This window comes from Candoia aspera, chromosome 3, assembly GCF_035149785.1.
Source record: "Candoia aspera isolate rCanAsp1 chromosome 3, rCanAsp1.hap2, whole genome shotgun sequence".
In the NCBI taxonomy this organism is placed as follows: Eukaryota; Metazoa; Chordata; class Lepidosauria; order Squamata; family Boidae; genus Candoia; species Candoia aspera.
The window spans coordinates 2024020-2051724 of record NC_086155.1 but is presented as its reverse complement, the minus strand read 5'-3'; the positions used below and the strand labels follow the sequence as shown (position 1 = coordinate 2051724).

Sequence of the window (27705 nt, the reverse complement as noted above, 5' to 3'; positions counted from 1 at the left end):
GAGGGAGCAAAAGAAGATCATGGACCACCAAGTGGCAGCAGAGCTGCTCCTGTTGAGCCAAGATTCCTCTTGGGGCACCCTCCTGCCTACCCCAAGGCTGGAGTGTAAGATCTCCCTCCCCAGACCTTTGATTACCTCTGGTCCACAGCATCATCCAGGGGAGGGAATCAGGTGAAAAATCTGCCAGGGAGGTCAAAGGGGAGATGGGTCTACTAACGTGATGCAAAGTGCCAGGGAACATGGGGAAGCCCTGGCCTTGGGGCTGGCAGAAGGGATGAAGCAGAGAAATCCAGGCTGTTTCCCTGGCTCACTGAATCGAAGGCATCGGGGAGGGCCCAGGCCGCCTGCCCTGGAAACAAGCAGAAAGTTTTCCAAAGGGTGGTTCTACTGGTGGCCTTGCCCTCCCCGATGACGGAGAGGTCACCGGCCAAGAGGCAGGGAGAATGCACAAGACAATAGCTCGGTTAACCCCTTGCGGAGGCCAGAAGGGCAAGCGGCTGCAGCATCTGACCCTGACTGGCCACTGCGCCAAGGGGCTCCTGGAAACGATGCCAAAGGCAGGAGGTCTGTGCAGGGCAGAGCGGCTTCTTTCGGACAGTGGACTTGGGAGACGAACCCCTCCTGCCCCAGGCGGAGCGAAGGGCCCCCCCCCACAAGATCCCCAGATGCAACCGGCTGGCCCGAGGGACAATGCTGGCAGCTTTCCCAGCAGAGCTCCAAAGATCACAGGGAGCCCTGCTGTGAGTTGGCGCAGCCCAAGCCGGTGCCTCCCTTGACCCATCACTCGCCCCTCCACCCTCCAGGCATAAACAGAGCTGGCCAGAGACCCAAGCCCCCCTCAAGACAAAGGAGCCGGAATGTGTTCCCAACCTTCTCCCCCTGGGAAGCCCCAGGGGACGGTTCTCCAGCCCACCAGATGCCATTCAAGCAAGGATGGGCGGAGAATGAGATGGGGAAGAGACCGGAGAACTCGTGTTGCCCTGATGATGGGCGGGCATTCAGTACGTGTTCGGGATGTCGAGATTTCTATCCCGTCTTTGGCTCGCTCGGTACTCCGTCCGATTGTTCCCCACAACAACCCAGTGAGGTCGGTTGGGCTGAGTGGGGCTGAACAGCCCAAGGTCCCTCCAGTGGCAGGCTAGTAGCTGGGTCACCCCGTTGTTAGCCCAGTCCTTTAACGGCCACCCCACCCTACCTCTCTCTCTGTCCCAATACTGAACAGGCATGAAACACTCGGAGTACATCCTTCCTCATCTTACCCTAAGAATTTTGCAGGCAAAGTATCCCTGCCACCTCCTTGCTACTCCCCATTTATCTGAATTCTTACTGCACAGTTTAGGCTAGTGTTTCTCAACCTTGGCCACTTGAAGACGGGTGGACGTCAACTCCCAGAATGCCCCAGCCAGCATGGGTGACTGGGGAATTCTGGGAGTTGACGTCCACCCATCTTCAATGGCCAAGGTTGAGAAACACCAGTTTAGGCTAATAGGCTGCTTAAAGATCTAGTGTCACAAATTCGGAGGAGGCCAAGCTAGAGGGCGCAGGAAGGGTGGCCTCCCTGCGTGCATGCACTCCCACCCCGACTTCCTGTGTTTGGGCCCGGATGCCTATAATTTTAGCAGATGCTGAAGACAGCTGAATCAGCCTCTGGAGCTGTCCTCCCCAGCTGAGGGTGTGGGGCGTGCAGCCCTTCCTTTGTTTACGGCAGGCGGCATTTCCTCCTGCCCCCCTGCAGCCAGCCGCTGCAGCCCCTCCCTCTGCCAAGCACATCTGCAGAGCCCTTTCCTCCTGTCCCCTGCCCGGCCACCCCCCTTTCCCGCGCGCCGGCGCCTCCTTCCTCTTCTGCACCATGGCTGGCCGGCCGGGCTGACAGGTGCGGAGGGGGCGGGGCCGGCCGCAGGGCCCGGCCTGGGGAAGGAAGGGCAGCCTCACCGCCCGGTAGGTCTTCTTCTGCCCGGCGTGCTTGGGGGCCTTGCCCGGCTCCGCTGAGCTCTCTACATGCATCGAGTAGATGATATCAAAGAAGTCTTCCACCACAGCGACGCGCTTGAGAGCGATGCCCTCGGGCTCCGACGGGCCATCTGCCCCCTGCAACGGCATAGGCAAGTCAAGTCAGTCTCAGGAAGGGACAAGGTGGGGGTCGCAGCAACGGGGGACAAGGCAAGCAAGGAGGGGCATTGGGCTGGCACACCGTCCCCTCTGTCTCCACTCCGGCACCGCGCAGGGAAAGGGGCGGCATCGGACAAAAGCTTGGCTGCGGCTGTGGCTGCTGGAAACTGAACAGAAAAGCGGGGAGAGGCCAGAGCAGCCCCTTTTCTTACTTAGAGCAACCCCATCCAGGGATGGGAGGTGTTTTCTGGGCTGACACAGCCGTACACCACACACACCACACTCCTTTCTGGCTGCACAGTGCTGGATGACTCATGGAAGGCCGTCCTGGCGTTAGACCCCAGCCTTTTCATTATCCATTCAAATCGGTGTTTCTCAGCCTTGGCCACTTGAAGACGGGTGGACGTCAACTCCCAGAATGCCCCAGCCAGCTTTGCATCCTTCCTCATCTTACCCTAAGAATTTTGCAGGCAAAGTATCCCTGCCACCTCCTTGCTACTCCCCATTTATCTTAATTCTTACTGCACAGTTTAGGCTAGTGTTTCTCAGCCTTGGCCACTTGAAGACGGGTGGACGTCAACTCCCAGAATGCCCCAGCCAGCTTTGCTGGCTTGGGAATTCTGGGAGTTGACGTCCACCCGTCTTCAAGTGGCCAAGGTTGAGAAACACCGATTTAAAGAGTTCCATGCAAGCAACATACACAAACTCAACACAACTGCCTCGGGGAGACCAAAGGAGGCACAACGCAGTGTAGACTTGAACCAGAAAGTACCTCGCACGCAATCTTAGATCTATTTCTTCATTTGCTGCCTGCCACCTACCAGGACAGATGTTAGCGCCCACCCACTCCCCAAAAGAAAGCAACGGCCCCCTTTCAATCGCAGCTCCAAGGAAGGAAATGCTGCCCTTCCGAATTCATATGGGTCTCACCTTCCTGTCATCAACAGAAGCCAATGTGGACTAATCAGCCAAACAAATAAAACAATCCAAATGATTTAAATAGATTGCTTAGGCACGGATCGTGGGCGCTAAAGAGCTGTTCTTCTTCAGAGAGTTATCACCTGCATTGATTGCCAGACTTGGAAGGGAAGGAGGGAGGGGGGCACCCCGGATATTACTTTAAGGGCATCGTACGTCTCCATAAACCCACATAAATGCCCACAAATTCCTTCTAAAGTATTTGCATCTGTTAGACAGAATGCCAGAAGCTCCGCTCCCTTGCGTTTCCATCAAATGGTGATTTAAAATATATAAAGAAATTAGGAAGAGAGGGAGTGTCAGGTGCACATCCTATGATTTCCTGGTTCGTTCCATCCATCCATCCTTCCTTCCTTCCTTCCTTCCTTCCTTCCTTCCTTCCTTCCTTCCTTCCTTCCTCCCTCCCTCCCTCCCTCCCTCCCTCCCTCCCTCCCTCCCTCCCTCCCTCCCTCCCTCCCTCCCTCGTAAATCTCACCCAAGGTGACTCTGGGCAGCATACAATAAAACCAAGAGTAAAAACAGTATACAAAAAAACAATTAAAACCAACATAAATAAAAAAACAAGGTGACAAAAGGGAACACATGAAAATATGAAACGTGATGCAGCCAACGCATGGGCTCACTGCAGGCAGGAGATTCCCAGGCTTGCTGGAAAGGGCACGTTTTAAGGGATTTCCGGAAGGTTGCAAGGGCCGGGGCCAACTTCTTATTTTATTTCTTATTTATTTATTAAAGAGATTTATAGGGCCGCCCAACTCGCTCACGGTAACTCGGGGCAGCTTACAGAAATAAAGCCCCCAATACAAAACCCACTGCACCCCCACCCACCTGGCGGCAACAGTACATTCACACAAGCCGGTTGATGGGCTGCGCGTCAACCTGGGGTCCCCAGGCCCGCTGGCAGAACCGCATCTCCAGGGCCTTTCGGAAGAGTGTTAAGGTGGGGCCCAATCTTATTCTGCGGGGAGGATGCTCCACAGGGAGGGAGCCACCCCGGAGAAGGCCCTTCTTCTCGGTCCCACTAGATGGACCTCCTTAATGGGGGGGACCATAACATACCCCCCCTCCCCAATCTGGTGGATCAGGTAGAAGTAACTGGGAAAAGGCGGTCCTTCAAATAATTTGGCCCCAAGCCATGCAGGGCTTTAAAGGGGATAAAAGCCCTTGTTGCTTTTGGGGTGACAACAGTCCTATATTTTTCATGGGTCTTGCAGACGTCTGCTCTGATGCACCAAAGAATGAGGCTCGAGAGCCCAACATTTTGCTTGCCCCAATGTGCAAACTGTAGCAGGCAGAGAGGACCCAGCACCACCTACTTTCTACCAATAAACAGGAGCCCTTTCCACCTGAAAGCCAGGATTGCTCAGCTGCCTCCTTCCAAACGTTGATCTTCCCCAGATTTTGCATCCCTCTCAGACACACAGCCAGGCAACAGCAGGGCAGAGGAGGCGAGAGCTGGCCCAGCCTGCCACCTGGCTTGTATGAAGGCCGTCTCGTCCTGCCAGGCCTGCGGAGGAAGAGGAGGCATCTCCTGGTCCCAGCCTGTTACTTCGGCCCCTCCTGCCCGCAGGTCTGAACCCTGGGAGTGGCTGGAAGAGGGAAGGTCAAAGGGGTGAGGCCAGCATTCTGGGCCCAGAGAATACAAACAGCGCTGAGGAATTTGGGGTAAAGATCCAACTGAGCTGCCACTGCCTTTTGCCTACAGCTGGCTTAGCAGCTCATGCATTCATAAGGATGCGACTGGTCAGCAGCTCACTGCCACAAAGGGTGTGGAATTCCTGGAACTGTCAGAATGGGAGGGTGGCTTAGATGGCTTCTAAAAAAAAGGTGCCAGATGCAAGGAGGGTGTCAGTCCATGACCACTGCAAGGATCAGCTAAACCAGTGTTTTTCCAACTTGACAACTTTAAGATGGGTGGACTTCAACTCCCAGCTGGCTGGGGCATTCTGGGGGTTGAAGTCCACCCATCTTAAAATTGCTGAGACTGAGAAATACTGGACTAGTCTATCCTTCCTAACTATTTTACACAGCACAGCTAACCTCTAGATTGGGAGAATTATGCTCACTTTGGGGCTGGAGAGGGGCAAACACCAACTCTAATAGCCTCAAAAACACAGCAATGATGCTTTTAATTTTTAAAAAAAATTCCATTATCATCACTTTGCATTTCTACAGAGCGCTTTTGAATGTTCAAAGCACTTTGGATCGTCTTTCCTCAGGCTCCTTGAGGAGTCCTGTAAAGTAGTTCAGACCATAGTCATGTCTTGGTGCAAATGTAGACTTGTCTGACACCAAAGGAATTCATGGCAGAGAAAACACTTGAACCAGGAAGTGCTTGGGCCAAGCTCGCTTTGTAAGAAGCAGAACGATTCTGAACAGGGTGCCGCTCTTCCAGACAGAACTGGTACACAACCTGGGAGTCCTCCTGGACTCACAGCCATACAGGTTGTCCTCGACTTACCACCATTCATTCAGCAACCGTTCAATTTTACGACAGCACTGAAAAAAGTGACTTACGACCAGTCCTTGTACTTAAGACTGTCGTTTCATCCCTGCGGTCACATAGTCAAAATTCAGGTGCTTGGTGACCTCCATGCATTTACAACAGTTGCACCATTCCGGGGTCATGTGATCACCATTTGCGACCTTCCAGGCCAGCTTCCGACAAGCAAAGTCAAGGGGTGAAGCCAGATTCGCTTAATGACATGATTCACTTAACGACTGCAGTGATTTGCTTAACACCTGTGGCAAAAAGGTCATAAAATGGGGTGCAACTCACTTAACAACCGCCTTGCTAAGCAACAGAAGTTCTGGTTCCCCCCATTGTGGTCATAAGTCGAGGACTACCTGTAGTCACCTAGCATGTGGATTACTACAATACATTCTGCGTACGGCTGCCCTTGGAGACCACCTGGAAGTTGCAGGTCTCACATGCGGCAGCATGGGCAGCGATGGGCCGACTTCTGTGTGGCCGTGTAACATCTCTGCTCTGCAACCTGCACTGGTCACCAGTTTACTTCTGGGTGCAATTCAAGGTGCTGCTTTTGATTTATAATAAGCCCCTCAGGGCACAGGCCCTGGCTATTTCTCCCATCGTTTCTGCCCATCCAATAAAACCCAAGTAAAAAGGGGACACAGCTTCAATCCCGTGGTGACAACCAACATTTTGACTTTTTTTACCCTTCCTGTGGAGGCCCCTTCCTCCTCCTCTCTAACCCTCATGCTGGTAACAACAGTCACCCTTTCACACTTTTAAAACCCACAACCATGAAAAGAGCTGGACAGTGCATTGAACTCAGTCTTGTGAAGGAGCCATTATCACATTTATTGTGGGCAAAAAACAGCAATATTCCCAGGGAGGCTGACCATGCAAATGACTGGGCTCATATTATCCTACTTTGGACACCTGATGCAAAGACCTGGCAGCTCTCTGGGGAAGGCTTGGATGCTGGGAAAGGTGCAAGGAAATAGAAGAAAAGGACGACCAGCAGCAAGGTGGAGGGACTCAGTTGAAGTGGTGATGGGGGCACTCTTGGAAGACCTGAAGGACCAGGCTGGGGATTGGAAAAGGTCTATCTATGTGGTCACAAGAGTTGACAGTGACTTGATGGCACATAATCAACCAATCGATCCATCGATCAGTGTCAAGACCAAGTTCCTTTCAGAAGTCCATTATGTTGGGAAAAGTGGAAGGAAGGGGAAGAAGAGGCCAACTCAAGGTGGAGGTCCTCAGTTACAGTGGCGACAGGGGCACCGTTGGAAGACCTGAAGGACCAGGTTGGGGACAGATCGTCCTGGAGAAAACCTATCTATGTGGTCACTAAGAGTCAACGATGTCTTGATACTTGATGGCACGTAATCAAGGGTGACAGCAGATAAAGACATAAAAGAACACTTATTTTCCCCCCCTAGGACAGGGAGCAGGCAGAAGCCAATCTTGAATGCTGGTGCTTTTGCCGAGAAAGATGGCTTGACCAGGAAGGTCAGTTCAGATGCAGCTCTGGCAGGGGTGGTCATGGACTGAGGGCAATCCACAAGAGGTGGTATAAAAAAAAGGTCAAGGTGGTGGCCACAGCCATGATCACATTGTCCCTGCACATACAAAGGGGGCAAGGCTTCAGTGGCGTGCTCTGGCTGCGATCCTGACTTTTTTGACCTTCCTGGTGGATGCCTTGGACTGTACCATTGCAGGCCACGGGGCAGGGGAGCTCCCTCAACTGAACAAAACCTCCTTAACTATGAATTTGTAGTATGCAGAGTCCCCCTTTTTGGGGGGAGATGGGCAGTGATAGAAATCTGAAAAATAAACAAAGAAACAAAGAAACAAACAAATGTTATTGATTTACTGTATGTAGCAGAAGCAAAAACATGGAATCACAAGAGTCCTTCTTTGCTACAGGAAGCAGATTAGCCTAGGTGCCCCCCCACCTCAAATATGTATTTAATTTGCTGTTTTTATATGCCACCACATTCCAGAGCAACTCTGCTTCACCAGAAAAGCCATTGAAGCACAGCTCGTAAACTCCATTAAAAAACAAATGGGAATTCACAATAAAACCCCAGGCTCGGCACCCAAGACGATGGCCACCATCTGGTCTCAAAAACAGACTCACTTGCACCTCCCAGGAGAAGAATTGCATCCTGGGACTTGGAGTAAAACATATCGATCCAAGAGCTTCAAATGGTTTCTCTCCCGGCCTTTTAGGGAGACCAGACCCCCTCCGAGGCACAGACCACCTTTCCCACGGGATGTGGGATGGGAGGAGTAAATAGAAATACGGCCACGTTTTCTTCCAGATCCCTGGAATGGTGAGTCTGCGAGAACGGCAGGGAAAATGACGCGGAAACAGGGGCGAGGGGTCTTTGGGGATGGAGCAAACACAACAGTCAAGGTCTCCCTTTGCAACCGCCCCCCAACCAGCCTCAAAGCATTTTCCTGCCCTACCTACTGCTGTGGCCCTGTCCCCAGATGGCGGGCAATTCCCCCTTCCTTTCCCGCTGGTGCACAAAACATGGTGGGCTGCCCATTCTCTGGGAAGGTGCCATCCCAACCAGGGGCCCTCCAAGAGGGTGAGGAGTGCAGCCCCATAATTCCCAGCCACTGAGAGAATACAAGATAGTCGGGCCCTGGTGAATTCGCATCCAGTCAGAGTACGCTGCAGAAGTTCTTCGTAATGCGTACGCAACCTCTGAGCGTAGTTCCCAGTTTGGTGCAGGGGCCAAGGTGCTGGACACCTTGCGTTTGAGCCCTCCCTTACGCATGAAAGCTGGATGGGTGACTTGGGGCCAGACCAGCTCACAGGGCTGTCGTTGTGGGAGAAATAGGAGGCGAGAGCAGTACAGACAGTGCTTTGAGGTGTATGAATCAGAGCCGGATGTAAATCTTGCAAGTCCTACATGTGATAGTACAATATCGTCTCTAGCTAACTCTGATCCTAAAAAATATTAAGCAGCGTCAGATCTTCCTGGATAGGGACCACCAGGAGTCAAGCATGGCTTGAAACACTTACATCAGTGTTTCTCAACCGTGGCAACTTGTGTGTGGACTTCAGTTCCCAGAATTCCCCAGCCAGCCATGATGCCTGGGGAATTCTGGGAGTTGAAGTCCACCCATCTTAAAGTTGCCAAACACTGCCCTAGGAACTCTTCCAAAGGGGCACATTCATGCTCTTCCATCATCCTCCAACTGAAAAGGGCTGAAAGTGTTTGCAATCCCAGCCCTGCAAGGTGGAGAACCTTTCAGTAACAGGACCAGAGAGACGCTCTGCACCCCTTTGCGAAGAGGTGTGTTTATGTGTGAGAAAGAGAACCCGTAAGTAAAATAAACACATTTTTAGGTCTCCAAAAGCCTACGCAAGGCCTCTTGAGAAACCTTTTTCCTTCTTCCTGTTTTTTTCCAACCTCCTTGCAACCTTGCGGATAGGTTAAGCTAAGTCAGCCCCTGGGGCTACGTGGCCCAGTTATTTTTCACCAAGAGCGGAGGATCCGAAACCTCTTGCATAGAGCGCACAGACTTTTGCTGTAAAGCGAAAAAACGTGTATGCTCCACTCTGGCGACACTCAACCCAGAGTCCAGGGTCCTAGAATGAGGCAAGGGTAGACGCACACGGGGCCAACGCTGCCTACTTCTCCAGAGCCACCGGCCTTCCCTCTCCTTGAAAACCGGGTCCTCGAAAAGGAGAGACAGTTCCTGCTTGTCCCCAATTCTTCTGCCCTGGGACCCCATTTGCCACAGCCCTGCCTGGGATTTTGCAACAGCAGAGAACATGTTTCGCTCACTTGGGCTCACGTGGCTCTCCGCCTACCACCTCTCTGCAGGATGGGGAGCCACGCACCCAGCTCACCCGGCTGCCCCCACCTGCCTGCCACCCGGCCCATTGCCCCACCCGAGCCTCAAGCCCCTTGCGGCCGCCCCAGGTGGGTTGCCACCCAGTAGCACAGCCGCTGCCCAGCCAAAGCCTGAAGATTCAGGGGTCTACCCTGGTTGAGCCCCCCCCCCGCCCCCCACACCAGGCCGCAGCTCTCCAGCCCCGGGGATCCCAGCTGCTGGGAGGAGGCAAGGCAGCTTGGAGATCGAGGCAGGGGAAGGCGTTGGAAGCCCCAGGGCCGCCTTAATTCGCGTCTCAGGAGGCGCGGTGGGCCCAGGGCCTCAGGGGGGCGCGGGAGAGTCCGGCCGCCCCGTCCAGCCGAGGTCCTCGCCTTCGGAAGGATCGGCCGGATGGGCGCCGCTCCTTCGAGGCGGCGACGCTCGCAGGTTCAGACACCGTCTTGCAAAGTTGCTTCAGGACTGGGGGGGCTCTCCCCATTTCAGGGAGCCGAAACAGGAAAACGGCGCCGAGGCGGAAGGGAAACAGCCAGTGCGCAAAGAGGGCGGGGAGCCTGCAAGCTCCGGCTGCGAGACCCCCCCGCAAGAAACGGGCCGGCAGCGGGGAGGGCGCCGGGCTGCTTCGCCCCCGGCGGTGCCCGGGTTGGCAAGGGGCGCCCCGCCCCGCCCGCTCCGGGCATGCAGCAGCGCCCGCCCCGCGCCCGCCCCGCAGGCTCCAGGCCGGGCGACGGTGCGGGGGCCGCGGGGGTGGCAGGCCGGGCGAGCGCCTGGCGCGGCCGGGCAGCGCCCGCGGCGGCCGCCTCCGCCCGGCGGGGGATGCCGGTCACCATGGAAACCGGCGGGGGGCGCCTGGCAGCGGCCCTCCCTCCGCGACCCCCCGGCCGCTCTCCCCCTGCGCGCGCTCGAGCAGCCCTCGCCAGCTGGCTGGCAGCGCGGGCAGGGCGGGGGGAGGCGGGCGCCCCCCCCCGGCCGCCTCGCCAGTCTCGCGCCGCCCGGCCCGCCCGGCGCACCTGCCCTGCCTCGGCCCGCCTCGCAGAAGCACCCGGCCGCCCGCTCCCAGCCCTCGGCCGGAGGGCGCGCCCGGGCTCCGCGCCGGCGCCCCCCGCGCCTCTCGGCGGAGGAGGCGCGCCGCTTCTGGTCGCGCTGGCCCCCGGTTCTCCCCGTGCCCGGTGGCGGCCGGCCGGCCGGACCCTCGCCAAGCGCCGCCGCCCCCAGCGGGAGCCGCGAGCCGAGGCAGAGCTCGGCCCCGCCGAGGACGGGCCGGCGGGCGGCTGCGTTCCTGGTCGGGGCGGGGGGCTGCTGGGCCCTGAGCCCGCCCGGGCTGCCCGGCTGGAGTTGCCGGCCCTCGCCGGGGGGGGGGGTCGCACAGAGCGGGCTCGGTTCACGCGATCGCCTCTCCTGCGTGGGAGGGGAAGGAGGACGACCCAGCAGCCCGGTTCAAGCCCAGCAGCGGCCTCCCTACGAACCCCGCGGGCTTGCTTTGGCGCTACTGCGTGCCTCCCACCGGCCACAGAATCAGTCTGTCTGTGGTCCCACGTCCCACCCCAACCCAGGAGATGGAGTAATTCACCCAACGGGGTGTGCACGTTGTGTGAATGCAGCCCTAAGGTGCACAAGACCAGCTTCTCGCTGGTAAAAGTTTGATGGGTGTTCCTTCTCCCCAAACAGTGGTCAACCCCACCGGCCCTCCTCGCCGCAAAGTCCAGTTGCGGCACATTTATGATCCAGACTCCTCCTGTCCTCTTCAGCAAGAGTAATCCTGTGTTTAATCAGTCTGGTTTAAATTAAATCAAATGCTTTTCCATCCTGTTCCTTTCTCCTGCTCTGCTTCTTGAACCCCCCAATGCCCTCCACCCAAACGCATGGGCGGCGCTGAGTGCAAAAGAAATTACGGTTTCGCCACTCATCAAAGAATACCCATAATAACCCACCATGATTTGAGTCTCTCTCTGGAGGCCTTTGTGGGGGGGGGGGGGTAATGCAATTGGGGTGTCCGCAGAGTATGGTTAAAAAAAAGTTGAGATGGTGGCCATAATGGTAAGGTTGAAGTTCCACCGCTCATAAAAAACAGGTGGAGCTTCAAATGCCATATATAAACCATTTTTCTTGGTTCACTCCATTACAGGTAGTCATTGCTTAACTACTATTCATTTAGTGACCATTCAGACTTACAACAGTGCTGAAAAAACTGGCTCATGACCAGTCTTCACACTTAGGATTGCCACAGTGTTCCCCCCCCAGTCACATGATCACAATTGGGGTGCTTGGCAACAGGTTCGCATTTATGACTGTCGCGGTATCACGTCGTCACGTGATCACCATTTTCAATCTTTCCAGCCAGCTTATGGCAAGCAAAATCAGTGGGGAGCTGCGTGATTCGCTTAATGACCACGTGGTTTGCTTAACAGTTGTGGTGAATTGCTTAATGATCACTGCAAAAAAAAAAGTAAAATTGGGTTGGGTTTGCTTAATGATCGCTTCGCTTAGCAACCAAAATTCAGGTCTCAATTGTGGTCGTTAAGCGAGGACTACCTGTACAGGGTTTTTTTCAATATGCTCTATTTTGGAAGGCAAACTCCAGGACATTCATTCTCTACTTTCTTTAATCAAACCTAACCCTTCTTCTGCTCTTCCCCACAAGCTGTTCCTCTTCCTTGCTCTTTTTTCCCAATATGTACACCTTTGAAATTTCTTGGCTTTCTTCCCCTTTACCTCCACAAAATACAGTACACCCAATCCCTTATTCATCCTTTCAGTCTAAGATTTCTCTCGTAGACCAGACTTCTTGCAGCCACGGCCCTCCGTATTTATTTATTTAAAAGATTTGTACAGCTGCCCATCTAAAGAATGCAACTCTGGGTGGCTCACAACAATAACACTCAGAAGACAATAAAAACCACGAAGGCAAAAACCTGGTGCCTCAGCCACCCTCCTTGGGTGCATCCCACAGAACCACCCACAGGCTCCCACCTCCCCTTGAAGGGTGGGAACGATGAGAAATGATGGGCATCTAGGAGGCACCCAGTTGGGGAAGGCAGAGGCGGGAACAGCTGACCTGCTCGCCCCTCTGGGTCCACCCTTCTCTCTCCAGGAGAGCCACCGTGCCCCCTGAAGCCGCCAGGGCCTGTGCAGTGGTCCACTTTGCTCAAGAGAGCAGGCTAACCTGCCTTCCCCAACTGGGTGCCCTCCAGGTATGTTGGACTGAGGAGAGTTCAGGCTGCCCAGGTGGTGACGTGCGGCTGGGTCCACGCAGCGATGAAACACCCTTGAACGGGGAGCGGTTCTCTCTGCCTCGAAGCTGTTGCTGGACCCAGCAGTGCTGGACAGCTTCCATCCAGTCCCGCCCAGGCCTGTTCAGGGCTCTGCTGACACCCGGCTGAAAAAGGCCCAGATAATCTTCTTGTTCCAGCTTCAGTCCAACTGTCCTCAACAGCCTTCCCTAACTGAGAAGGTGGTTGGGTTGCAGCTTCAGAGGGCCCCAGAGCAAGCAGATTATCTGGACCCTTTTCAGCTGGTTTCAGGCTGCAACACGGTGTAGAGGCGGTATTGAATTGGGATGGGGCGGCATAACTGTCCTCATTCTTCCTTTGCTCTCAGTGGCCTCACCATCACTGATCTTGGTACCCTTCTGGACAGATTGAGGGGATTAAAAGTGGGACGCACGGTGTTACGGTGATTCTCCTCCTTCCTCCATGGCCAGTTGTAGTCAATGTTGGGGGGAGAGAGGCGGAGCCTGAGGCCCCTAACTCGTGGGGTGCCATGCGGGTCAACACTCTGGCCCCTTCCCTTTAACACCTACATGGAGATGGTGGGTGAGGTCTAGTCACTTCCTAAATAGACTACTCCAATGCCCTCTACAGGGGGCTGTCCTTGAAGACCACTCAGAAGTTACAGCTGGCCTAATAGGTGGCAGCACACGCAGTTATGGGGCACCCGCGCAGCACTGTTGTGGCACGAGCTACACCGATAATTAAACTTTGGGTGCAATTCAAGGTGAGATGTGATGGAGTGGGCATGGCCCAGGTCTCGTCTTTGAAACAGTGCCTTCCAACGGGACCTAGGTGGCATGCCTTCTTTCTCATGGCACCTGCCCTCTGGCATAGTACGGCTCTGGAGGTGTGCGTTGCCCCAGCTCTGCCCTCCTTTAAATGGGCCTTGAAGTCCTGGATATTTCCCCAGGGGCTGATTAGGATGTATATTCCTCTCTGAAAATTTTATCAATGTGCTGGTTGGTTTAGTCTCCAATTCTTCTTCTTCATCACATCATCCTCTGAATCCACCCAGCTGGGAAGCAGCTTAGCATTATGCAAACGTGGCAATTATTGCTCAAAGATGTTAATCGTTTGTTCAACTACGCTCCAAAAATTTGGAGACGTTCATTCCATGAAGAACTCTGGATAAATGTTGGCTTAATGAAACTGCTTTGAATCTGCTTTGCACCAACAAGTGGCAAGAACTGACAATATCATTCCATATGCTCAAATAATCTAGGTTCCATTCATGATTTAAAAGTTGAACCCTTTTAATTAATTAATTATTTTATTTTTATCCCACCTTTATTATTATTTTTTTATAAATAACTCAAGGCGGCGAACATACCTAATACTCCTTCCTCCTCCTCTTTTCCCCACAACAACCCTGTGAGGTGGGCTGGGCTGAAAGAGAGGGGCTGGCCCAAGGTCACCCAGCCGGCTTTCATGCCCAAGGCGGGACTAGCACCTTAACCACTAGACCAAACTGGCTTTCACTGAACATCACTAGCTAATGTTAACAGTACGAATTTGTCTTCTGTCTTCCCTTTTAGTCCAGCACCTTCCTCACTACACTGGCTAGAGACAGACAGACAGACAGACAGACCTAAGTTAGGCATTTAGGTATTTCACTTCGTTACTTTGACTTCTTAGTCTAGTTTAATTCCTTTTCATTTTTTCCCTAGTTCCTTGGATTATTTATTTTTGTTCTGCTTTTTAGGCAGCTTAATATGGGTTTTACTTTCTTTTCACAACATGGTTTTATATATATGTTAGTTTTCTTTTTTAAACTGTGCTGCTCTTTTATACAATAGTGTGATTATACTGTTCTGTTGCTATCTGGTTTATATATAATATCACAAACCATTCAGTGCTTTAAAAGAAATGTCTTGAAATTTAGTATTTCAGCTGCAAAGGGAATCAGCAGCAGGAGGAGGAACGTGGCTGTCCTTTGAGAACGCAAGAGAGCGCCTTCACCTCCCAGACTGGCAGGTCACCCTAAGCGTCATGCCCACTCCTCAGACCTGTCCAGAGTATTTCCAGCTGCCTCCACAGAAGAAGCATCACTGAGGTCCTATGGAGCAGAAGCCCCAATTTGCTGGTGTTTAACGCGTTCGGCGATGCTGCCCACTAAGCTTGGTCAGGCATTGGGGTGGGTTGTGTGAATCCAACCTGACTGCTTTGTGGACCACTCCCTGGGTGAGAACCAGGACATGGGTCAATCTGGGAACTGGACAAGGGATATTGTGTGAATGCAGGGGGCTTTGCTTTACTCCTCGGGGTGGGGTGGGGATTCTGCCGGACAGTCCAAGGATGAACCTCTCCGGGCACAATAACCTTGGTAGGGATCCTAAGAGGACACTGGTGGCCTTTGTTTATATAGGAAGGCTGGCTCAGAGGCCCCGAACTAGATCGTTTCCCCCCAAACTGCGAGCTGCGGGCATCTATCCCCACGCTGGCCCTGCACAAAACGCATTCTCCACTCCAGGCATCCCGAGACCCCCCCGTTCCCCAAGCCAGCTAAGGGCACCTCCGGAAAGGGGCAGTGCCCCCACCCTTTGTGGCCACGAGTAGCACCATCCCCACTTTGCCTTCCCAACGCAAAGCCATCCAAGTGCAAAACAAGGCACCCCCCTGGCATTTTCCTTTGGGCAAACTATCTTGCCCTTGTGACCCCTTTTGGAAGAGGAAATTGGAGCCCCAAGAATGCACTGGGGGAGTGGTGGTGGGAGGGCTGCTGCAATGCCCCCCCCCCCAGCTAGCAGGGCTTCCAGGAGCGCAGATGGTGGCTCCCCCTTGGGAACAGAGAGTCAACTTAGAGGGCTGGAAGGAGAGGTCCTAATGGGCTTATCAGGGTTAAGGCCCGGGTGGGCCGGAGGGGCCGGCAGCTCTCCCCCTCGGTGGCCTCTGCTCTTCAGGCCTCTGCTATCAATGGGTCTTTGGCAACGGGGCGATACCAGCTGGATCCCACTTCCTGTCGCTGCAAAAGATCGCTTCCTGCCAGCCTACAAACCGGCTTGTTTTCTGACCACATTTGAAACTTCCATCACGCTGGGCTGGTGAGAAAGCAAACCTGGCCCCTTCCCCAGCGCCTCTGGGCTCCTCAGGGCTGGGCCCCTGCGGTGCTTGAGAGGCGAGGACTGAAGGGTGCTTGGGCGGCCCCCAGCCCGCCAGCCCGTCCCACCCGTGGGCAGGAGCCCTTTCCCTGCCCTCCAAGGCCGCCTTCTGTTCTTTAACGTTTGACAGAGAGAAATGACTTCAGAGGCTCTGATCAGAAGCCCTCATAATGCCTGGGAAGGTCTGGTGACTGCCCACTCCAAGACAGCTGGAACGCCAGCTGGAAACCTTCTATAACCCACGGAAAGAGCGAGCGTTTACAGCTAGGTGTCATCATCGGACAGTAAATATTACTCTTCAATAAAAATAAAAATAAAACTACATAATTCCGCTCCTAACAAAGTTCAGATGTATACTGGGAAAATGACCTAGCTTTCCCTAGAAAGTCTGATCCCGTCGGAGAAACCAGAGGTGAAAAGGCTTTAGCTTCCAGCAACCTTTGAGCGCAGCAAGAAACAAGCCATGCCGAATGCCTTGAGGACCTGATCCCGCCTCATATTTCTACCATTTTTAATTGTACCTGGGAAGTCCCCAATGCCATTAGCACGGGCGTTAATCCTGTTCGATAGACGAAGCCCTGGCTTGCTGAATAAACCACAATCGGCTAGGCTCAACACAAGAAGTCCTAAACCCAGTCTGCAAAGCACACTGGCCTGATCTACCCACTAGGTTGTGATACCTAGCAAAGTTATATCGTGGCTGAGCACGTGGGTGAAAATCTATCCAAGAATTGGGGAGCGGGGATGTCCCCTGTGTTATGACATCACCATGTAAATTATTCCAATTATGTCATTGGTATGACGACATCGCCACCCAGGGGACATCACTGTGGCTTTTATCAGGCACCCATGACTGATGCAACTCAGCCACCATTCCTCGTCCCCTTTGTGGAGCTGAACCCCTGGGGCCGAGAGCCAGGAGTCCAGAGCACAACCAAGCCGTGTCCCCCCGCTCAACCGCTGCCCATGGTCCTCTTTCAGGACCTGTGGGATCCCTCTCCACCCTGAGAAAAAATGCCATCCTTCATTGACATGAGCCAGCCATGGAAACACGCCTGCCCAAGTTACCTGCCCGTCCTTTTTCAGCTGAGGTCAACCATCAAAATGCACTCAACAGGAGACAAGCAGACACTTCTGTCCAGGATTATGGGACTGTAGAATTTACAAATGAAAGAAACGAGTTCAGGGGATGCTCCGGAGTAGCTCCTGGCAACTGGTGTCCTGGGTAACCTGCGCAATCAGGGTTCCTCCCTCAGAGAACCATTTTAAATTTGACTTTGGTCTTGAAAAGTGGGGCACTTCCCCACTGGTCCAACCACATCATATAGGGGGGGCATGGCACACTTTGGGCAAAGGTTGCCACTGATCTGGCGCCTGAACCCACAACTGCTCAGCATGCCTTCAGCTCTCCCATTTCCAGTGGGCACCACCTTGCTCACCTGGGGATTTCTCTTGAAAATCCGCATCTATCTATCTATCTATCTATCTATCTATCTATCTATCTATCTATCTATCTATCTATCCAATTGCGTCCGATTCTTGGATTGCCTGAACAAATCCCTGCAGTTTTCTTGGCCAGGTTTTTCAGAAGTGGTTTGCCATTGCCTCCTTCCTAGGGCTGAGAGGGAGGGACTGGCCCCAGGTCACCCAAGCAAGCTTTGTGCCCAAGGTGGGATTGGAACTCCCGGTCTCCCACTCTCTAGCCTGGTGCCTTCACCACCACATCAAACTGGCTCTCGTTCTAAATAAAGAACTTCTCCAAAATTCCATCTGTTACGGTAGAAACTCTGCATATCAGAGGTCAGCCAGTTTCTAGCCAGGTGCCTTAACCACTACACCAACTGGTTACTAGACCAAGATTTTTTTAATCCGTTCAGTTGTGTCCGATTCTCGGAGACTGCCTGGACAAGTCCCTGCAGTTTCCTTGGCAAGGTTTTTCAGAAATGGTTTGCCACTGCCTCTTTCCCAGGGCTATGAGGGAGTGACTGGCCCACGGTCCAGCTGGCTTTGTATCCAAGGCAGGACTAGAACTCAGGGTCTCCTGGTTTCCAGCCTGGTGCCTCCACCACAACACCAAACTGGCTCTCATTAATTTATTAGGCTGTATTTTTAAGGCTTTAAAGAAAAAAAGAAGCCTTATTACACAAAAGGGGCATTGTGCCCAAATCCCATCCTAATTTTTTTTTTTTTTTTTGGCAATGTGATTTAGAAAGTGATGTGTCTATCCGGAAGAGGAGGGGGATGCCGACTGAGGGCTTTTCTCTCCACCCAGGTTAAGGGCCGCTCTTCGGTCCATTTTTGCATGTCGTCAGGGTTAGCTGAGCAACCAATGGGGGGAAATCTTGGAAATATGAACAGAAAGGGATTCTAGGAGGCAGAGAGCTGGTTTATTTCGGCTGCTCACAGGACTGAAGGTTGACCCCAGGTCACGGGGCTGTCCTAATAAGGGGAGCCACACTGGGTTTCTCTTTTTGTTCTTGCTTGGTGTGCAACTGGAGATCCAGGATGAGTCCGTTATGGCGGTTTTTCAGAGCAAACCTCCCTGCCAACGGCCTTGCAGTGATGGTAATTGCTATCCCTGCAGGAGCGGCCTTCACCCACACAAGTCCAACTGCACCTAGAATTACCTCCCAGCCACAGATCGGAGTCCCCCCCACTAATATTTAACCCGGTTACCAGCGCATGAAGAGAAACCTTCCCCTCAGAAACTGGAAAAGGAGAGGGTAACAAAGGGACATTCATAAGCCAGGAGCCGCGATGCTGAGAACAGATGGCTCGCCCAAAGAGCCCCAGTCGCCTCCTAGCAAGCCAAGACATAAAAGATCCGGCTGATTCTGGGCCTCCGCCGGGGGGTGGGGTGGGGTGGAAAAGGGGCACATAACATAATGCCCTTCATGATGTCATTGGGCAAATGATGTAAGCACACCCGAGCCTGGGGAATGCAATGACTCAAGGTGCATCACAAGGCCGTCGCACAGCATGCCGTGCATGATGTCCTTGTGGCTTTGAGGCGGGGGGTGCTGACCATCTTGGACCGCAAGCCCAACTTGTCCCAGAACAAAAGTGGCCCACTTCAATGCAGCCAGCTCTGCCACCATGCTGGGTTGCCAAGTGGGAAAAGCAGACGGGATCTTCCAGGGAAATGCTGGAAAGGCAGGGGTCTGCCAATTTTGCCCAGCTAGCTAGGGAGCAGTGCCCTTGTGGTCTGGCCTGTCCACCACAAGCAGCAGCACCAGCTGAAGAAGGTTTTAACTGTTGGTACCGGGTCACCACCTCCTTGAGGCCTCAAGCACATCTTCCCCTGAGCCCAGGAAAAGGCACTGCTTTTTTTAAGAGCTGCCAACAGGCATGGCACAGTCCTCACACCCGACCTGAAGCAGCTTGGCCCTATTTTCCAACCAATGTCTTCGCTGGCTGCTAAAGTCGCACACAGGGCCGCCCGTCATTTTGAGGCAGGGAAGAACGTAATCTCTAAAACACTTATAGTAGTTAAACTTCCACTTGAACACACTGGAGTGAGAACACGGGTGGGACAAGCTATCGTGTTCATCACATTCACCTTCTTTAAGGAACGTCCCAAGAAGCCAACCTAATGCTGGTTTCAAAAAGAGACCAGGGAGTTATCCTCATTTGTCCTTACATCTGCCTACTACTGATAAAACTCCTGATGAAGGCTCAGGGCTCCCAGATTTGGGTGCAGAAATCCAGACAGCCACAAAATGGCAGCCAACACAGAGAAACCCCTACTCTTTGCTGCCATGCACTGGTCACCACACGTTCTGCAGCCTAGAACTCATTGTCCTAGGAAGGTTGCAAGCGTAAAGCATGCAGCACAGTAAGCTTTGCTCAGGAAGAGTGAGCACAGATGCTAAAAGTCTTTGGTGTCAGGAAACACATGGATAAAGATGATCTGATGGACCTGACAGGCAGACACCACACTTTACCAAACCTGTTGAAGGACCAGAAGTTGCTTTTGCAGATTCTAAGTTTGTTGGTTTTGGGGGAATGGATTTTGAAGAAGCAGAACAGGAAGAGTGTTGATGCCTTTGAACGATGGTATTGGAGAAGACTCCTGAGAATACCGCAGACAGCCAGGAAAACAAGCCAATGGATCGCTGAAAAAGTCAACCTGGAGTTCTCACTCGAAGCACAAATGGCCAGGCTCAAATTATCCACTTTGGACACAGTATGCGAAGACCCTCTGGCGAAGGCTCTGATGCTGGGAAAGGTGGCGGGAAAGAGAGAAGAGGACCACCTGCAGCCAGGGGGAGGGACTCCGTCATAGTGGCGGTGGGGGCACCACTGGCAGACCTGAAGGACCAAGTGGGGGACCGATTGTCATGGAGAAAATCTATCTGTGTGGTCATTAACAGTCAACACCGACTTGATAGCTCGTAATCAATCAACCAATGGGGAAATTCTGCCTGTCTGTATAGTTTATGATTCAGTGTATTGTATGACCCCAAGAAATGGATTAACTCAGGAGCCAGGGGAAATGTATTAGGTGATTTCCCCAAAGACAGGAGTGTTTGGGGGATGTGTGTGTGTCAAAATAGTCAAGTTGGTGGCTGTGAGATTGAAGCCTAAAAGGTGCAGGTCTCCCTTTGAACGATTGTGGCCGCCATCTTGACTATTTTGTCACACACACACACACACACACACCCTCCTGGTGGATACCTTTGCCCGCTCTTGCACACTTGGCTTAATGTACACGGAGCTGCATTTGCTGAGGCACACTTTCTGGAATAAACCACACCTGTCAGGACTCACTTCTCACACTAAGCTATAAACCACAGTCCGTAACCCACAACGGCTGGGTTCAGACAACAAGCTGTGCCAAAGCCAAACCAACCACAATCTGGGGTGTGCAAACTGCTCTGCTGTTGCAGCTACACTGGGAGAGCAAACCGGGCTGGGTTTTTTCCTCCCTCCTCCCGTGCTCCGAAGCAAAAGCATCGGTGAGGCTTTGCCAGCCTCTCGGCCTACGATCAACTTCCCAGGCCACTCGCCTGGGAGCGATTAAGGGAAGCAGGTAAGCAATGGAGTCTTCCAAGAGTCCAAAATTGGAAAAGCAGCTTCAGCCCACAAGTGACAGTGCCTCCCCAAACCCGAGAAATCTGGCCCGTGGCGAGCAGTTTGTTAGGTGGTTGCATCGAACAGGCTCAGCTTCTGCTTTACCTTCCTGTTTGAGCCACTGGATGTTAAACAAAAACGTGACATTTTAAAAATTGACCCTCCTGCAGGTCCTTGTCGAGCACCCACAGCACAGTCAATTACATGCTGTGTGGGAAAATCCACTGGGGAGTTATCTCGGCACTGGTCAGAGGGCTGCAAAATCCAGCAAGGGATTTTCCCCCTTGCACCGGTACCCTGGGCTGTGCTTCCTCAACCAGATGCCTGCCAGATGCCTGGCTGGGGACTGTGCGAGGAATTCTGGGGACTTCCACCTGATACCAGTGGGGCAATCCACCTATTATAACTAAGGTGGATGGGATCCATGGCTCTGGAAGAAGCACAGTGGTGTCCCACATGCCCTGGTGTCATCAGCTAGGGGGTTCTGGGTGTGGAAGTTCAGCACATCTGGGGGACACCAGGCCGGGGAAAGCCAAACCCAACCATTTCCCTGACCCACACCGCTCAGAGTCAAAAGGGTAAAGATGCCACTTTAATGCAAGGACCTCAATCTCTCTCCTCTGCCAAGCAACCCGTTCTCTCCCTCTTGCTCCCCAAAACACAAAACCTCATGGCATTAAAACTCTACCCCTCTTTGAACCGCAGAAACAAAATTGTCTCCAGGTGTTAAAAAGCAAGCTTGCTGTTTTATTCTGCCCTGGTGAGGCTTTCTTTGGATTATCGTTACTTTTATTGTTCTGCTTTTCCTCCAGGTTTAATACCCACCCCCTCTCTGCAATCAAACTTCCAGATGCATAACGGCTTTTTAAAATTCATCTCTTTTTACTCCTGTCTCCTTCCTACCACCCGCTCCCCTCCTGAAAATGGCAAGATTTTCAGGACGGCTTTTGAATCAATAACATTTCCGCACGTCCCTGCTAAGGAGACACACCAGGCACCTTGGAAAAAATGCCGAAGACAACGACAGCAGGTTGTTTCTCCACGCAAGTGATCGTCCCTTCTGCAAAAGGCAGGATCCAACCCAACAGGGCAGGCCTGAGCCAGTTGGCAGGCAGAACAAAACCAGCAGAGGGCTAACAGCCTCCAACGAAAGGTTCTCGAGGCTCTGTTTTGCAAATTTCAAGAGGCCGGCCAAACCGAAATAGGAGCTGGCCAAATGAAAGCAGAGGTGGGCTTGTGGGCTCCGTTTCCCCATTCTGATGCCCACTTCTACAGCATCCTTTCATTCCAGGCTTTCCTGTCCTTCCTGTGATATTAAGCTAAGGCAGAGCAAGGAATTTTCCAGGTCCTGCAAGAAAGGCACATCTGCTAATATCTGACTTGAGTGAGAACTCAAGGTATTAACTGATTAATCAACCCAGACCCACCAGGAGGCAGGCAGCTATTATTAAACCCCTGGGATACGAGGGATCTACCGTCCCAAAAGCACTTACTCCTGATTGGTCCCATGGAGATAAGTAAGACTACTCGGTCTGAGGTTCTCTCTCTCTCTTTCTTTTTCCTCCTAACAGCTTTTGGCAAGACAGGCTGGAGGTAAACAGGTGCAGCTTTGCAGCACAGACCTCCCACCACAGGAAACATGGTCTCTGCAATATCCCTAAACAAGGGGTGGTGGTTAAAAACATAAAAACCATTGAAATCACTCCTCTAAGTAAATAGCCAACAAGTTTGCTGGTGGGTGGGCAGGACCTGGAAGTCAAACATGGCAGCTGCAATGGTGTGATTGAAGCTCTGCCCCTTTTCACGCACATGTGAGGATCACTGTCACAGATGTGGCTGCCGTGTTGAACTTTTTGACTCCCCCACCCCCCTACAGACATCCCTGGTTTGATCTTAAGTCACATTTGCACCCTGCAAAGCCATACAAAGCCATGCCTTTGGTGACATCAAATTGCCATTGCTTCTTTAATGGTTATAATACCCTCCTCTAACACGCTTTTTAAAAAACACTGACCTGCCTCACGTTTTTAATTGTGGATTAAAGTTACTGTGATAGCTGTGCTCACCCTAGACACTTAACCCATTCATACAACATGCTAAGCTTGGCTAGCTTTAACCTGGCTGGGATTTTCTGTTGGCTTAGCCTACTGTGAGAATGTGGCCCATTTCCTTAGTTTACATTTCAAATGCATCGTATGAATCTGGAAAAGGGGGCGATTCAGCAACCAGGCTAAGGGCATTGTGGGGATGCTCCTGACGGGAAGAAAGGGAGTCTAAGCCAGGGTTTCTCAACCTTGGCCAGTTTAAGATGTGTGGACTTCATGCTGGCTGGGGAATTCTGGGAGTTGAAATCCACGTACCTTAACACAGCCAAGGTTGAGAAACACCGGTCTAACCAAATGAATGGCTTCAAGATTAGGATAAATGGCATGAAGCTGGTGGCGTCTTGGAGGGTTAGGAAACGAAAAAGCCCTGGTCAACCTTCGTAACCAGACCTGGCATGGAGAGTAGGGTTATCTTAACCAGGTTTGTTAAACTTTTGTTAAGCTTAGCACATCTGGGTTCCTAGAATCCCTCCTGAATACACCAGTGCCCTCACCCTTGCGGCTCCTGGGTACCCATGCTATTGTTATTATTATAATTATAAAATCAGGGCCTGGCCTTCAGACCAACCTGCTGGCTGGTTCCCCATGCTTAGCTAAGCCCTAATCAGTTGGCCTCTGGTTCTGCAACCCCTCCTCCTCCTCCTCCTCCTTCTATCTCCTTCTCCTGCTTCTGCCCTCCTCCTCCCCCTCTTCCCCTACATATGCATTCTCCTGGAGCCCTGCAAACGCAGCTTTTGCTCCAGGTATTCCTCGGAGGCTGGTGCGCAGGGGAGCATCTGGACTCTGCCGAGAGAGAGAAAGCAAGAAGCCGAAAATGGAGAGGCTCAGGTGCTCCGCCGAGGGATGCCCAGGAGGCCCAGGGCAAGGTCCCCCCTTCCCTCCCCAGGAGAGGCATCTGGCTGTCTCCCCCCACTCCCCTGCTGAACTTTGTGTTTCCGAGCAGTTAGAAATCTCTTCAACTGAACCATCACAACGGGCTTCTTAAATCCATTGTTTCTCAACCGTGGCAACTTTCAGATGTGTGGACTACAACTCCCAGAATTCCCCAGCCAGCTTTGGAGTTGTAGTCCACACATCTGAAAGTTGCCACGGTTGAGAAACACTGTCTTAAAGGCAAGAAGAAAAGCACTTTTCAGGCTTCTAAGAGCTTAAGGAGAACACAAGTCGATGAAAAAGAGGCTCCTTTCAAACTGGCACCCTCCAGCAGGGAATTCTGGGGAAAACATCCCAGCACATCCGGAAGGTACAAGAGTTGGAGAAGGTGATGCTAATTCCTGCTCCCTAGGAAAGTCCCAAAGCACCTCATGCGAGGCCCCAAAGGGCCGGGCAGGTGCTGTGCAATCTAGTTTTAACCTAGCTACAGCACCCTTAGTCCGATCCTGGCTGGGGTGCTTGAAATCGGTTGTGGATTGGGGGAAAAGGAAAAAGTCTGCATGTTACCAAATACGATTTTCCACCTGTCTGTTCTTACAACTTTTATTAAAGTGCAGGAAATGGAGGCTCCGGAATCCAAAATCTGTGCCTAATTCCTGAATCCTTGCCTTCATAACATTTTTATTTGGTTAGAGACCAGGGGGAAAGAAGCAGAAAACGTGGACTTTGGGCGTGTGTCCAACTCACACTAAAAGACACCAAGGAAAATTGCAGGCTGGAAAAGCAGGGACACCCTCCACAGAAATTAGATTGTGGGGCAAATCTGCCAGCTTACACAAATTTATTTGGACGCCAGTTCCATTTTCCAGGACCCTCACTGGTTATTACTGGATTAACTCTGATCATATTCACACACAACAGGAAGCCAACATTTTTCCAAATTCTGCTAACCTCACATTCATTATTTTGTATTATTATTAGTCTGGGCAGCTAAACAACATAGATCATATACACCAAGGGGGAAAAAATATAATAAAGAATCCTACAGGGCAGTGTTTCTCAACAGTGGCAACTTTAAGCTCTGTGGACTTCAAATCCCAGAATTCCCCAGCCAGCATGGGAATTCTGGGAGTTGAAGTCCACTCATCTTAAAGTGGCCACGTTTGGGGGAAAAAAAATTGTTCTAGAGGTCCTTCCATACCTCTACTGAGAACCTCTAGTACATAAAATTTTAAAACCAATTATTCATTCATCAGCTAAAAGCCAGAGAGTGAGTTGATTAAAAATCTTCAACTGGTTCACAGCTCTAGCCCTTTGCAGAAGCCTGCACACACTACCTGCTGGGAAATTAAGGCTCAATTTCCAGGAAAGGCCCCTTTCCCTCTTCAGAACTAAGGGAAGACGCCAAGTGAAGCAATGTTGGCAGGACCAGTTTAGAGCGACTGCCAGCTTATTCTGTGTGCTCGATTCTTCATCAAGCATAGCTGCAGGGTTTTTGTACCGGTTTGGCTCTCAGGCTGTGCTAAGCTTGGTTGCAATGGTCTGGGTGAGCACTAGATGGCAGCAAAGAATTCATATTCTGTGTCGCTTTGCTGCCATCTAGTGGCTTCCCAGAACTATGCAGGCCAGATGTAGTAGCCAATGCTGCTTGGTTTTGATTTAGCCCAGCCACTGACTACTGGAAACCGTGGCTTAGTGGTTTAGTGCATCGTCCCAAGCCCCCTAAAGATTGTTCGACAAACCAGGATGAACACACACCACGACTTAACACAATGTATGAACTCAGGGCTGCCTCAGTGGCTGCTTCTCAAAAGGTGTGGGATATCACACTGCTGCAAATGGTGGCGAGGACCCACTGTCGGGGTGGCCAAGTCTTCATGACGCCCGGATGGGAACTGGAAGCCAACGCGCCCGAGAGCACCGGTGGGAGGACGCAGGAGCGGCCCTTTTGTCTGAGCAAGAACAACGCAACGCTTTGGCTGGCCTCACTCGCCCCTCAGCCATAACAGGGCATCTTTTTTTTACCACAGCATGTTGCGTCAACACAGCACTTGTGGCAGGTCATCGCACGGAGGGCTTGGGCCAACCCAGCCCGCAGGGTTGAAAGACACAGAGACAGGGCCAGGAGGGATTGTTTTCCTAACCCAGGATCACGTCACCAAGACTTTTGCCAGGGGGCGGGGGGGGAGGTCGGCAAAACTGCACCTGCTGGTGAAATGTCGTCGTTCCTGCACCTGCTCAAAGCTCAGGTCCCCCTGAGAAAAGCAGGAGCGCAACTACAGCAGTGGCCAAACGTCTCTCAAAAAGAGCGATCTGGGCACTCCAGTCGCCTCCCCGCGAGACTCAGTTGCTGGTGCAAAGATTTCGCTCAAAGGTTCCGCTTGGCCGGGCCTGAGGCTGAGGAAACGTCGAGGCGTGGCCCGCCCCCGAATGTCCTGGAGCAGTGCCACGCGCCTCGGGGCTGGGCAGGAAAAGGGCCGTATTTGAGGAAGAGGCCAATTCCAAAAACCCGGAGGCAGCTTCCAGCCACCTGCCTCCCCTCAGCCCGCCCCGGGGAGGAAAGTTGGCAGCGGACAGGTGACGCTTTTGCACAAACAGGAGGCAAGATTCCAGGGGGACTAGAGCAGCTTTTCTCAAGCTTGGCAGCTTGAAGATGGGCGGACTTCAACTCCCAAAATTCCCCAGCCAGCAACGCTTTGCTGGCTGGGGAATTTTGGGAGTTGAAGTCCGCCCATCTTCAAGCTGCCAAGCTTGAGAAACACTGGATTAGAGAAAGGGAACAAGGAGGCAGCCAAGGCTCATGGGCTCGAGGGAAAGATGCCACCCGCTGTGCCAGAGGAGCAGGCGGGCGCCATCCAAGACAAACCATGCAGGGTCGCTCCTCTCGGGGCGGCACAAAGGCTCCCACTGGCTGAGGGGCTCTCCCTTCACCTGGCAAAGGCTGGACGAGTGGGGGAGAAGGCGCTGAACCCCCTTTGATGGATGGATGCGGGGCTGGCAGAGAAGTCTGCCGGGCGGCCGGCTGAGCATGCATGAGAAACGCCTGAGCTGCTCTGAGTGCCGGGCGGGCAGGGGTGGGAGAGCCGGCCCGCTCGCCCCCTCACCACGCCGTCAGCATTTTTCCTGGTACAGCAGCAGCCTGGGTGAGGGATGCTCTCCGGGTCCCGCGCGAGGCTCGGAGGCAGGATCCAGTTGCTAAGAAACAGGCCTGCGCTTCCAGCCCACACTGACCTTTGTCACAGCCTCCCGCTCAAGGGCTTCTGCCAGAGCCAAAGGCAAGGGGGAGGTTGGGGGGAAGGCTGGCGCAAGTCCAGGGAGGATCAAGCCAGGATCCCACCACGGCTCTCTGCAGCAACCTCCCATCCCTCCGGAGGGCGCCTGAGCAGAACCAAGAGGGGGCTTGTTCCTGGAAGGGAGGCAGCTGAGCAGGAGCCGAGGACTTGCAGCATGGCATCCTCACCCATCCTTGGCATCTGAGCAACAAAGGGAGGATGCCCTGCAGCAGCAGCAGCAGCAGCAGCACCACCACGGCAGAGGCGGTGGTGGAGGCAGACAAAGGAAGCTGGAGGGCTTCTGTGCCCAGACTGCAGGGTCCCGATCCAGCTGCTGCTTTGGGCCGTTCGGCTTTCAAACGCTTGCTTTCCTGGGGCGGGGGGAAGACTCAGGACTGTGAAGCGGAAGGACGGAACGCAAAGGGAAGGCCAGCCCCGTTTCTCCCCAAAGCCTCGTTAAGAAGCCAAACAGTACACAGGGTTGCCAGGCTGACGAGCATTAAACTCGCACCAGGGAGATGTGGTCAAATCCCCAGCCAACGATCGAGCTCCTCTGGCAAAGCCGGCCTCATTACAGGCCCCCGCCTACCTCGCAGGGCTACT

At 53.0% G+C, this 27705-nt stretch overlaps 1 protein-coding gene across 2 annotated transcripts in view; it reads right to left on the bottom strand.

Moving 5' to 3' along the window:
• NOL4L (nucleolar protein 4 like) overlaps positions 1 to 27705 on the bottom strand; it is a 112087-nt gene that overhangs the window by 70317 nt on the left and 14065 nt on the right. For both annotated transcript variants that reach the window (XM_063296834.1, XM_063296833.1), the window contains exon 2: positions 1933 to 2088. In XM_063296834.1, the coding sequence (XP_063152904.1) occupies positions 1933 to 2088 (156 nt within the window). The remainder of the gene's footprint in view (positions 1 to 1932; positions 2089 to 27705) is intronic.